Genomic DNA, 12364 nt, shown 5'->3' with positions numbered 1-12364 from the left:
GATGGAAGAAGCCAACCCCACTCCAGGTTGCTGAAGGAAAAGACTCTGGGAAGAAATGAGATGAATGCATAGTCTCCATCACGTCATCCCTCTTCCCAGTTTGCCACACTAGAGATTTTGGTGAGTTTTCCTCTTGGGTGAGATCAAGGACACTCTTTTGGTTGAGCTGAGTGATCTCGCTCCCAAAGGGAAAGCACCTTCATTCTGTATTGTCTGGCATACATCTTCTGATTTCTATTTTGCTATAATTTGGATAAAGGGGTTTCTTTGCTATTTGCTACGTGTGTTCATTGTGGAATCGGTATTAAGTTGGGATGAGGGTTACATATAGTCTTCTTTCCTTGAGAGAAGAGATTCCATTCTCTGTATCTTTAGGGATTATTTCATTATTTGTATGTCTAATTCTAACCCCTAGCTAGTGCCCAGCACAGGGCAGGAGCTTCATAAATGCTTCCTGCTTGCTTGATTTTCCTGTCTCACTATAATCCCCATGCCTGTAACCATCACTGTACCTGGATTGTTCCTGAACACTGTGAAGATTCCACAGGACACAGGAGTCATCCATGACTACTACAAAAGGCCAGACGCATTGACGTTTGACTCCCAGTTCCTCCAGGCGGTTTCTCTCCAGTTCGAGGTTGTGGTAGGAGAGCTCTTTAATGAGGAACCTTGCTGCACCTGAAAAGCAATACAAATTGTGTTGCTTAGAACAATTCTGGCCTGAATCCCCTCCACAAGATAAAACCCTCAGGGCAGCTAGGTGGCACAGTGGATAGAGCACCGGCCCTGGAGTCAGGAGGACCTGAGTTCAAATCCAGCCTCGGACACTTAACACTTACTGGCTGTGTGACCTTGGGCAAGTCACTTAACCCCATTTGCCTCACTAAAAAAAATTAAATTAAATTTTAAAATAAAAAAAAAAGATAAAACCCTCAAGCCCCAAACCTACACCATTGATCTTGGTTTGGAAACTTAGGAGTCAAGCAAGGCCTTTGGAGATTCCGTGTACCCTAGCATAAGACAACACAAAATAGCTGTAAACAAAGCTTTCAATAATCTCAGTAGCCAACTCTAAGTATTGATGAGATGATTGGATCCAATCCTTTGATTAATATTTCCCCAGTTTAGGTTTCATTCACTCGTGCATTCATTCATTTGTGCATTCATGCATTTGTTCATTTATCAAAAACTGTTAAGCATCTACAATGTGCAATGAGACTTGAGGAAATGGGGTCTTCTCTGAAAAGGGTCCAGGGCACTGGAACCCTGGTAACGTTAAGAGACACTTGAGTTTGAATTCCACTTTAGATACTTACTAATTGTGTGACCATGGTCAAGACACTCAGTCTCTTGAGCCTCAGTTTCCTCATCTGTAAAGTGGGGAATAATAATGCCTGTAGTACCTAATTCAGTGGGTTGTTGGGAGGATTAAATGAGATAATGGATATACTTTATTAAACCTTCAAGTGCCATGTAATTAGAAGCTACTGTTAGTATTATTCTTCTAGAGAACTCTCTTGTTTATCTTGAAGGCCAGAAGGAAGTCAAGTCTACCATTCTAAGTGGGACTCCCTAGGCTTTATTTTTTAAAAAATCATTTATTTATTTATTTATTTTGGTGAGGCAATTGGGGTTAAGTGACTTTCCCAGGGTCACACAGCTAGTAAGTATCAAGTGTCTGAGGCCAGATTTGAACTCAGGTCCTCCTGAATCCAGGGCCAGTGCTTTATCCACTGTGCCACCTAGCTGCCCCTTGTATTTCCTTTAACCTTGGGAGTTTTCAGGTTTATTCTTCTCTTTACTATCATTTAACTAACTGGATGCAACATATTCTCCTTCATTTGCACCTTGTGATATAAAAGAGATGGCCTGGAATAAAAAGCAGAACTTTGTGCTAGAAAGCACCACCCAGTCTACCTCACTCATTTTCAGGAAGAAGAGAGAATACACAAGAAATAAATAAAAGGAAGAGAGAGAGAGAGAGAGAGAGAGAGAGAGAGAGAGAGAGAGAGAGAGAGAGAGGGAGAGAATAGGAAGGAACCAAGAAGACAATCATTTGAAGAGGTCAGGGAAACTGTTCAGACTTTTAAAATAAAACCTATCATTAAAGAATATACCATGGACACTGAAGGAACTAGGACTAGAGTGTTCTCCAAACAAAAACAGTAGAAAAACTAGAACCAAAAAAAAAGGGGGAGGGGGTATGTGTGGAGAATTTGCTATTTATTTCTAGCTGAAGGCTAGAGAAACTTTTTCTATCAAAAGCCACTGACTGACAAAAACTCAAAGGAGGACTGAATGCAAGTAAAAAGTAATTTAATTCTGTTAGTTTTATTAGGAGATAATTATTTTTTGAGTGAGAAAAATGCAAAAGATTCAAGTCACAAAATTTAGAATCAAGAACAAGGAATATAAAATATTCCTTAAGGCATACAGCTAATCTTTGAAAACATGTGAGATTAAGGGAGGTCAAGGGGGAAAGGGGAAAGGAAGAAAGAAGAGGGGAGGAAACAGGGAAGAGATTAGAGGAGGGGGAAAACATGATTATCAGAGCAAAAAGACAAGAGAGAGAAATATGTAGATGGTGAAAGTTCTGCTTCTGAATTATTTCAGGTGAACTACTCTGGTGGCATTGTGATATATTCATCTGGGCAAAGAGCCGAGTCAATTACCAGCTGTTATCACTTCCCCTTGAAAGGTCAATCTGATGATTAACCACTACTGAGCTTATCTTTAAACCCTGGTAAGCTTCATTCTCAACTGGAGAGCCACGATTCAGTGACCAGAGCAACAACTGCCCTGCATATCAGATTTGGTTGGAGGTTCCAGACATCACCACTATTTCCTCAATAGTTCTATCTCCCAAACTGTTTTCAGTGGGAATTCAGTCCTTTGCTCCTGTTTTACTTGGAAAGAACACTCAAGATTGTCGTAGCCACCCTTACTGGTCAATCAAATGGATGTTATTAGTACCAGTGATATTATTCGTTCTGAAGCTGGTCCTAAGAACTGACTCAGCCCCTCTGGTGTCCATAAAACTATAGCTGATGCAGGCAGGATTGGGCCTCTTGGAGCCTCTTTAGATGGGAATAGGCTCAGTGTCCCAGCTCAAAATTGTACCCTCAGGGCCTAAAGTGGAATGAGGAATATGGGGGAAATATGGGGGAAAAGGTTCATCAAAGTGTTCAAACTACTGCACTATTGGATCACTCCATGACATTTCATGAGAATATATAAGGGAGTATCCTAAAATACTTTTCAGTCTGTTTTTTGTACATATGGTGACAACTTCTTCTTTGGAACTAAAAACATTTGATGGGAATATGGTGCTAAACAGAGAGGGTCAGGGGAAAAAGTTAACATAAAAAATCCCTCCATTTTCTACTAGCAGTAAACCAACTTCAAAGATGTGATAAAGACCATAGGAACTCTTTCTTAGGAGGAACCCAGTACTCCCTAATCCTAAAAAGCTGTTAGTTCTCAGATTTCAGGCCATGAAGATGAAGTAAGAAGTTGGATTTCTCACTTCGGGTTCCAAAAGATGCAGAACTGCTTACCAACACCAGCATTGTTGAACATGCCAGGAAGCACCAGCATGATGTGGTTGGGCCAGTATTTGCGATACAGTGGCATCTCATACTCTTTGACCACTAGGAGATGAAGGTGGCTGATGCCTTCCATTGCATGGTAAAGGTTCAGCAGGCCTTGTTCATGTCGGCCACTGGAAGGAGTGAAGATTGGGCTCTTGACTACATTCAAATTCTGCCGAAAGAAAAAATCATATAAGGTTAAAGCAGTTCTAGACAACTACCTCCACCCCATGCTTCCTGTGGCTAGACACAATGCTCACCCACCTTATCAGACACCAGAGGCAGCCGCATACTCTCCAGGTGTTTGCCTTGCTTGCTGAAGACAAAATGGCTTTCTTTGGATTTGGGGATGATGAAGTGGAGCTGAACCTCTTCTCCCAACATGGAGGAAGAGAATGTGAATGCGTGAAGGGTAGAGTCGGACATCTGCATTGGCAAGGCAAAGGGGAGAGGAATATAAACCTATGGTTTGCAGAAAGTCTGGTCATACCTCTCACTTTATTTTCTAATAAAGTAACAGGGTTGGGACTAATAATAATAATAATAATAACTAACAAGAATTTGAAATCCTCCAAAGGCCATGTTTGTATGCTCAAAACAGAGAGACCCACAATGGACAAGCATTTCCTTTCTCGGGAGCTGTTCTTAATTTTTGATGCATCTCTTCCACAACATTCACAGAACAGCTGCTGCTTAATGTGAATTTTGTATCCATTTCCTTTGAACCACAGTTACTTTAATGCAAAATACAGAATGGCCTATGAAGTATCTTGTTCCATTCTACATGGTCAACAAGCCATAGGGAATTGGAAGGGATCTTATAGATTATTTAGTTCAACTCCATACTCAAAAGATGAAGAAACTGAGATGCAGAGAGTTTGATGTTTGCCTAGCGTAACAAAAGTAGTAGCTGTTGGGATTTGAACCAGGGGCTTCTGACTCTTCTTTTTCCACCAGACTATGGTGCCCAGTAGGGCAGCTAGGCAGTGCAGTGGATAGAGCACTGGACCTGGAGTCAGGAAGAACTGAGTTCAAATCTGGCCTCAGATAGTTACTGTGTGATCCTAGGCAACTCACTTAACCCTGTATGCCTCAGGTTTTTCATCTGTAAAATGACAAGGAGAAGAAAGTGACAAAGCCTTCCAGTGTCCTTGCCAAGAAAATGAAGAGTTGGACCTGACTGCATAACAAAAAGCTGTGGAGTCAGTCAGGGACACAAGACATATCCCAAGACAAATAAAAGTCTAAGAACTTTTTTTTTTGGGGGGGGGGTGAGGCTATTGGGGTTAAGTGACTTGCCCAGGGTCACACAGCTAATAAGTGTCAAGTGTCTTAGGCCAAATTTGAATTCAGGTCCTCCTGAATCCAGGGCCGGTGATCTATCCACTGCGCCACCTAGCTGCCCCAAGTCTAATAACTTTTAAAAAATTTCTAGAGAAGGGTTTATTCCATGCTCTTTCATTAACTGAGTCCTAACTGATATCTTCACATGCCTTATAAAAACTTAATGAAGCTGCCAAGACTTAGCTCAATTCAAGAATACTTTGTTGGTTTTATCTGTAAGATACTAGAAGGTAGGTAGATTTATTTATTTAGGAGTAACATATTCTGTAAAAGAAAAGAATCACAAATATAATTATCTAAATACTCTATGTGTGACAAGTCAACGATTACCCACATCACACAGAAACACATCAATATTTTACATGTTTTTTTTCTTTTTTTTTTAAAGCAAATTTAAATACAAATAGATATTTTTTGCTCAGGTCGTCTTTTATCCCCATAATATTTTTAGGTAACTAGGAGTCACAGTGTATAGAGTGATGGACTTGGGAATCAAGAAGATGTGAGTTTGAATCACTGTCTGGACACTTACTAAGTATGTGACCCTGGGCAAGTCACTTAACCCTTCTCTGCCTCAGTTTCCTCATCTGTAAAATGGGAATAATAATAGCACCTACATCTCAGAGTTGTTGTGATGATTAAATATAAATAAAGCTTTTTGGAGATCTTAAAGTGACACACATACACACAAACACATCTATGCAAGCTATTATTATTACTGACAAACAAAACTAAATAAAGATTCTATCAATGCATTTATAGTTTTACTATAGTTTTAGCCAAGACTGAATGAAGAACTATGGAGAAACAATAGTCAACCTGAAGCAGGATATTTACCTTCTGCTTATTTTTTTCTTGGGGTGGTAGACCTAGTCATCATAGCTAAAGGTAAAAAGGTTCATAAAGATAAAGGGAAGAAAGTTATTCTGACCCATGAACAGGATAATAATTTCCCCCCAGGTATAGTGGGGAGAGAAGTGCTTTACTGATTCCTCCAAGATGTGGGTAGCTCCTCTGCCTTCAACTTTGCTGCTCAAATATGCCATAAGAAGGTGCTAGAATGCTAAGTGAGCTTGTTTCCCTGTCTAGTTGATTCTAACTGTATACAGCAATAAATAATTCTATTTTCCAAGTTCCTTCATCAATTGCATTCCATACCAGGGGAAGGGAGGAGGGGAGAGAACATTGCTGGCTCAGGGCAACTCAGCAGCCAAATAGGAAATAACTCGAAGACAGTGCCATTATTTTGATCAATGAAGAATAAAACTTTTTTTAAAAAAATGCAACTTTCCTAGTTTTCTATACTCTTATAATCCGATTATTTAAGGATAGTCTTTCTAATCTAAAACCAAGTTATGTTATATATGAAGTACTTTTAGAACTTCTAAATATGACATGGAACTAATACTCTGTTCTCTTCTCTGTCCCTAACTAATAAAAAACAACCAAACCCAAACTTTTCCAGATTGTTCCATCACACATTTTGGCCACCAGTCCAAAGGTCTTTTACATTATCAGGTCTAAGTCTCTACCAAGAGTATGCTGGGAAAACCCTATGGAAAATCTTTGTCATCAACAGGAATACATTTTCTATCTCTACAATTCCTCAATTTACATCCTACTTGAGAATCACTCTCCCAGTGCAGCTTAAACACCAGTGTCTTTATGTAGTAGCAGGGACAGGTAAGCCTCACCTGGGACGCAGGGTGGATGTCCATGTACTGGTGGCATTGTTCACAGTGATGGAATGTGTTGTAAGCAGAATACTTGGTTAGCATCATGGAGACGGTCTCTCGCTTCATGGGTTCCTCCAATTTGGCTTCCTTTTTTGCTTCTGTGCACAAAGAAGGGGGAAAACCCACCCCATAATACATTTACAAGGCCTGAATACACATGAGGAGAAGAAGCCACTTTTGAGTCCTAACTAGCTGAAGCAGAAGGGGTTCTCTACCACAATTAGGGGCTTGAGCTAAAGTCTTGAAAATCGAGGCTTGTGATTTATGTGTAAGAGAGAAACAGAGGGAAGGAAGGAGGGAAGGAAAATGAGCTCATAAGGGGAGTGAGAGCCTCATGTAATACACACACACACACACACACACACACACACACACACACACACACACACACACGTCTCCATAGGTTGCTCTTAGGGATCAGCTTGTTCCAGGAGACCAACTCCCCAGACTCGCTGGAACCTTGACATTCAACACTGGAAAGTCTGACTCAATTTGCACTAACCTTGCTTGATTCCAGCCAACTTTTCAGTGTACACTGGACTCATCAGACTGTACTTGGGATCATGTACACTGACATTAAAAGGCATTTTGCCAAAGTTCTCAATGTCGGGCCAGTGATCCCTCTCTGGTGGACTGATCGTCTCACTGTTCTCACTGTGACCTAAAGCAGAAATCAGACGGAGATGTCAGACATCATGCCAGCCAGGAAGGAAGGAAAATCATAAAAAACAATCATTGAAGAGGTCAGAAAGAGACATTTCAGAAAAATGGAGGAATCCTCTGTCACAGGGTAGGAGAAATCGGAATAAGGTATTATCAGATCTGTGCACTGGAAAATGCAGCCTCATTATGCAGTTTGGGGGCTTCGATTACTGCTCTTGCCCTTGTTTTAGAAACCCCAGAAATCTATGGAAGCAATTCCTAAGTCTAGAATTGCCCAGACCAATCAGAATCCAGTTGCTATAGGCATAATATTGCTTGGCAGTCAGCTTCTATCTCTGTAGGACTGCCTCAATTTTCCTAATACTCTGACCCTCTAACACCAAACAATATCTCACCATCCAGATGTTGTGAGCTTAACCAGGTCAGACCTGTACATGTGTAGAATCTTTCAAATTTAGTGTCTTTTCCATTTTAAAATTCATCTGAGTCCTCAAATGTATATGTGCAGGTGTGGAAAAGTAATTTATATTGTTTCAGTGATGAGGGCAGCTAGGTGGTACAGTGGATAAAGCACTGGTCTAGGATTCAGGAGGACCTGAGTTCAAATCCAGCCTCAGACACTTGATACTTACTAGTTGTATGACCCTGGGCAAGTCACTTAACCCCCACTGCCCTGTAAAAAAACCAATCCCCCCCCCCAAAAAAGTCTATTCAGGTCTATCCCACTACAGGGAGGGTGAGTAATAAAGTCAATTAGGCAAACAGAACCATTTGCTAAAAAGATCTAGTTTTTCTCATCTACCTTGGTTCACAGCTCAATTGTCTTAAAAGTAATTTTTGTCAATTAAAATTCTAAATGGTTATGACATGATACAGAAATTGTCACTAAAATCCTATTCAGTTTGGTGTCATACTGTGCTAAGGAGGTAGTCTTGGGTTCTTAAAGGTCATTCCTGAGGGACAGAAGTTTAGATGGGTCCAACCATCAAGTGATACAGGCCAGTGGTGGACTGCATGATTTGTTTAAGGACTAGCCTACCTGGGTGGTGCTGCAGATAGAGTGCTGGGCCTGGAGTCAGAAAGACTCATCTTTGTGAGTCCAGATCTGGCCTCAGATACTATCTGTGTGACCCTGGCCAAGTCACTTTACCTCGTTTGCCTCAGTTTCCTCATCTGTAAAATGAGCTAGAGAAACAAGGGGCAAGCTACTCTAGTATCTTTGCCAAGAAAACCCAAGAAGAAGTCATGAAGAGTAAGAGATGATTAAAAAATGACTAAACACACAAACAAAAAACATTAGCTAAAGTACACAGAGGCTAGTCATTGGAAGGCTGTTCATGAGGTCGTGAAAATTTCATTGCTAAAGCAACTCACAAAATCCACAAAGATATAGAGTGAAGGAGAAAGGAACTATGCTTTTTTTTTTTTAAGGCAATTGGGATTAGGTGACTTGCCCAGGGTCACACAGCTAGTGAGTGTTAAGTGTCTGAGGCCAAATTTGAACTCAGATCCTCCTGACTCCATGGCTGGTGCTCTATCTACTGTGCCACCTAGCTGCCCTGGGACTATGCATTTTTAATATAGTATTTACTATGTGCCAGGCATTATACTAAAATGCTTTACAAATATTATCTCAACTGATCCTCAAAACTACCCTGGGAGGCAGATACTGTTATTATCTCCATTTTACAGTTGAAGAAACTGAGGCAGCCAGAGGTTAAGTGACTATGCTCAGGGTCACACAGGTAATAAATGTCTTGAGGCTGAATTCAAATGCACGTCTTTCTAACTCCAGGCTCCATTCCCTCACTATCCATCTAAGTACCTCTGTGATCTATACAAGTAGAGGGAATACTCGGTGGTAAAATCATAGATTCCACAGTGCCTTGCACACAGTTGGCAATTAATAAATGTTGAATGGAATGGCATAGAATCTTCTGAAGTAAGGAAATATGATGGCTGAAATTTCTTCATGGACACTAGGGATATTTTATGAGTAATGAGATGACTGGGATTAAAAACTCCTTTATGATTGAAATACATTTAATTCTAGTTTAGCCACAGGGCAGAGGCTTGAAGGATTAGTTTGAGTCTTGGAGGAACCCTCAGAGGTCTGGCCCAGCCCCATTTAGGAGTATGCCAGGGGCCTCACATAGTTTGCAGAGTTGGGCTAGAGGTTCCAGCCCACTTTACAAGATACACGGGCATCTGTCTCATCTTGGAACGGAGGGGAATTGGGGTGGGGTGGGATGATGTGCAAGCATGAATGTAAACTGGGGAGGGGAAAAATATCCTGTTTGTGAATGCATATATGTCGGGGTTTTTCTTCAGCCTCCCCTCCCTTCTTTGCTCCCCTCAATGAAAAATAAGAATAAAACATTTCTTGAGAGTTATATTAATTTTTACACATATGAGAAAAAGAAAAGTATTGTAAGGAAGCTGTTTTAGGACAATCTGAAAGTAACCTACTTAATCTAAGGTGGATAGTCTAATTCAGTTCTTCTTTTTTTTTTTTTGCAGGGCAATGAGGGTTAAGTGACTTGCCCAGGGTCACACAGCTAGTAAGTGTCAAGTGCCTGAGGCTGAATTTAAACTCAGGTCCTCCTGAATCCAGGGCCAGTGCTTTATCCACTGCACCACCTAACTGCCCGTCTAATTCAGTTCTGCCTTGGAGTGAACTCTCTAGATTAATTTTAAGAAATGACCCTAAGCCAGCCTAGACCTTAAAGGTCTAATCTATATTGAAGCAGAATTCACAGGCCTTCCCCATTGTGGCTGTATCCTACTAGGGCTGAACTCAGCGGGGTGCTGGTAAATGTTTAACAAATGGCTTTCTGTGAACTTAAAAACTTTTTTTTAAAAGCATGCATGACATTTTAAAGTTTAATCTATATTATCAAAAATTCCTCCAACACTTTCCTAAGTCTAGACAACTTAAGACAATAAATCACCCCCGATTTGTAGCATTTACCAATTTCCAAGGCACAAATGTTTACTCAGAAAATTTTAACAATCAGCTCTCATAAGGCAATATAAGTTGGCTCCAGCATGCCCCTGATCTGATCCATTTCTAGGAGTAGGCAGGTCAGGACATCATTTCCTTCCTAGCATTATCTCATTGTCACACTTGAATGGGGGAGGGAACTAGAGAAGCAAGATGCTTGCATTTTGGAGAGTGAAAAGAGAGACCAAACTGGAAAAGAGATATGCAGAGTTAAAAGTCCTATCAGTGAATTTCTTTCTCCTCACCCAAAGGAGGAGGCCTCTACTTACCTACTTTACAGGGTTGAAAGCAAAGCACTTCATAAACCTTAAAGTGCTTTGTAAACATGAGTTATTATTATTACTGGTAGTAATAATCATCTGCTTGACTACTGACCTAATCAAGCACTATTAACTATATCTTACTGGAAATGATTTTAAATTCCAATTTCCTTAGCCATTTAATTGTCTTGTTAATGGAAATAGGGAGAAAGCTCACAAGAGACAGAAGATAAGAATCCATTCTGGATACCTGGGCAAGACAGTCTGTGAACATGACCACATTAAATTTCATGATCTCCCACTAGACTCAATTCTTTCATTCACTCATTACCATCCGCCTTGATGGTATTCCAAAGGGCTTTTCCATTTTCCCTGCAGGCAGGCAGACCCTTCTCCGGGTGTAGTCTCTCCCACTTTTAGAACATGAGCTTCTTTTTTGGAAGCAGTGCCTGTCTCACTTTTCTCTCTGTCTCCGGTGCTTAGCACAGTACTCAGCACATATTAAGTGCTGAAAAATACTTTTCCATTCATTCCGAACAAATAGTTAATAGGCACCTATTAATTCCCCCGGCATCATGCCTGTTGGGGATACAAAAGAAGCCTTCAAAAGGCTTTTACAAATGAAATATCAGAAGATGTTGGAAACACAGGACAATTTCATTTTCTTTGTAATCTATACCCTCCCTTCCCCTTTCCCTCCAACATTTTACTGCACAAAAAGGCCTTTGAGAATTCTTGTGCCACACTTACTGATATTAATCTCTTCCTCGTCAAACACATCGACCTCCAGTAACCTGATGAGCATGCGGAAGAGAATTCTGAGGAATTGCAGATAGGAGCCAGTCTTTCCCACCTGATGGAAACATTTGGAAGCAGGAGAAGGAAAACAATGGGAAAAAAGAGGAAAAAAATTTTTATTCATAATAAACAAATATTACATTAGTAATAAAGTCCATCATTTACTTCTTTTTTTTTTTTTAGTGAGGCAATTGGGGTTAAGTGACTTGCCCAGGGTCACACAGCTAGTAAGTGTGTAAAGTGTCTGAGGCCGGATTTGAACTCAGGTACTCCTGACTCCAGGGCCGGTGCTCTATTCACTGCGCCACCTAGCTGCCCCCCCATCATTTACTTCTAACTCAGGAGGGAGGATAATAAGGATACTATTTCTTTTTTTTCTAAACACATAAAAACCCACCTTTATTAAAAAAAGAATAAAATCATATAAAGACAAATTTTAGTTTTAAAAATCAGTATTTTCATGATCATTTTTTGTTTGTTTGTTTGTTTTTGCGGGGCAATGGGGGTTAAGTGACTTGCCCAGGGTCACACAGCTAGTAAGTGTCAAGTGTCTGAGGCCAGATTTGAACTCAGGTACTCCTGAATCCAGGGCCGGTGCTTTATCCGCTGTGCCACCTAGCCGCCCCCCAATCATTTTCATTATTCATCTGTTGGTAAAGTTGATGGTATATTAGAATGATAGAATTTATAGTTGGAAGACACATTAGAGATCACCTAGGCTGAACAACGTTAAGTAGGTAGGTGGTGCTGTGGATAGAGCACTGAACCTGGAGTTAGGAAGACTGGAGTTCAAATATGGCCTCAGATACTTACCAGCTGTGTGAACTTGGGCAAGTCACTTAACTTCTGCTGTCAGTTTTCTCATTTTACAAATGAAGCCAATAATAGCATCTACTCCCCATTTATTACAAGGTTCAAATGAAATAATATTCATAAAGCACCTTGCAAACCTTAAAGTTCTCTACAAAT

General features: G+C 40.5%; 1 protein-coding gene across 1 annotated transcript in view; it reads right to left on the bottom strand.

Moving 5' to 3' along the window:
- GREB1L (GREB1 like retinoic acid receptor coactivator) overlaps window positions 1–12364 on the bottom strand; it is a 165362-nt gene that overhangs the window by 17056 nt on the left and 135942 nt on the right. The window contains exons 23-28 of the mRNA XM_043979628.1: window positions 11348–11450; window positions 7173–7331; window positions 6629–6768; window positions 3855–4016; window positions 3558–3762; window positions 513–678 (exon numbers count right to left, since the gene is read on the bottom strand). Coding sequence (XP_043835563.1) covers window positions 513–678; window positions 3558–3762; window positions 3855–4016; window positions 6629–6768; window positions 7173–7331; window positions 11348–11450 — 935 coding nt within the window. The remainder of the gene's footprint in view (window positions 1–512; window positions 679–3557; window positions 3763–3854; window positions 4017–6628; window positions 6769–7172; window positions 7332–11347; window positions 11451–12364) is intronic.

This window comes from Dromiciops gliroides, chromosome 1 (assembly GCF_019393635.1).
Source record: "Dromiciops gliroides isolate mDroGli1 chromosome 1, mDroGli1.pri, whole genome shotgun sequence".
Classification (NCBI taxonomy): domain Eukaryota; kingdom Metazoa; phylum Chordata; class Mammalia; order Microbiotheria; family Microbiotheriidae; genus Dromiciops; species Dromiciops gliroides.
Note: the sequence above shows the minus strand (reverse complement) of the source record. Positions and strands in the feature narration are given on the sequence as shown.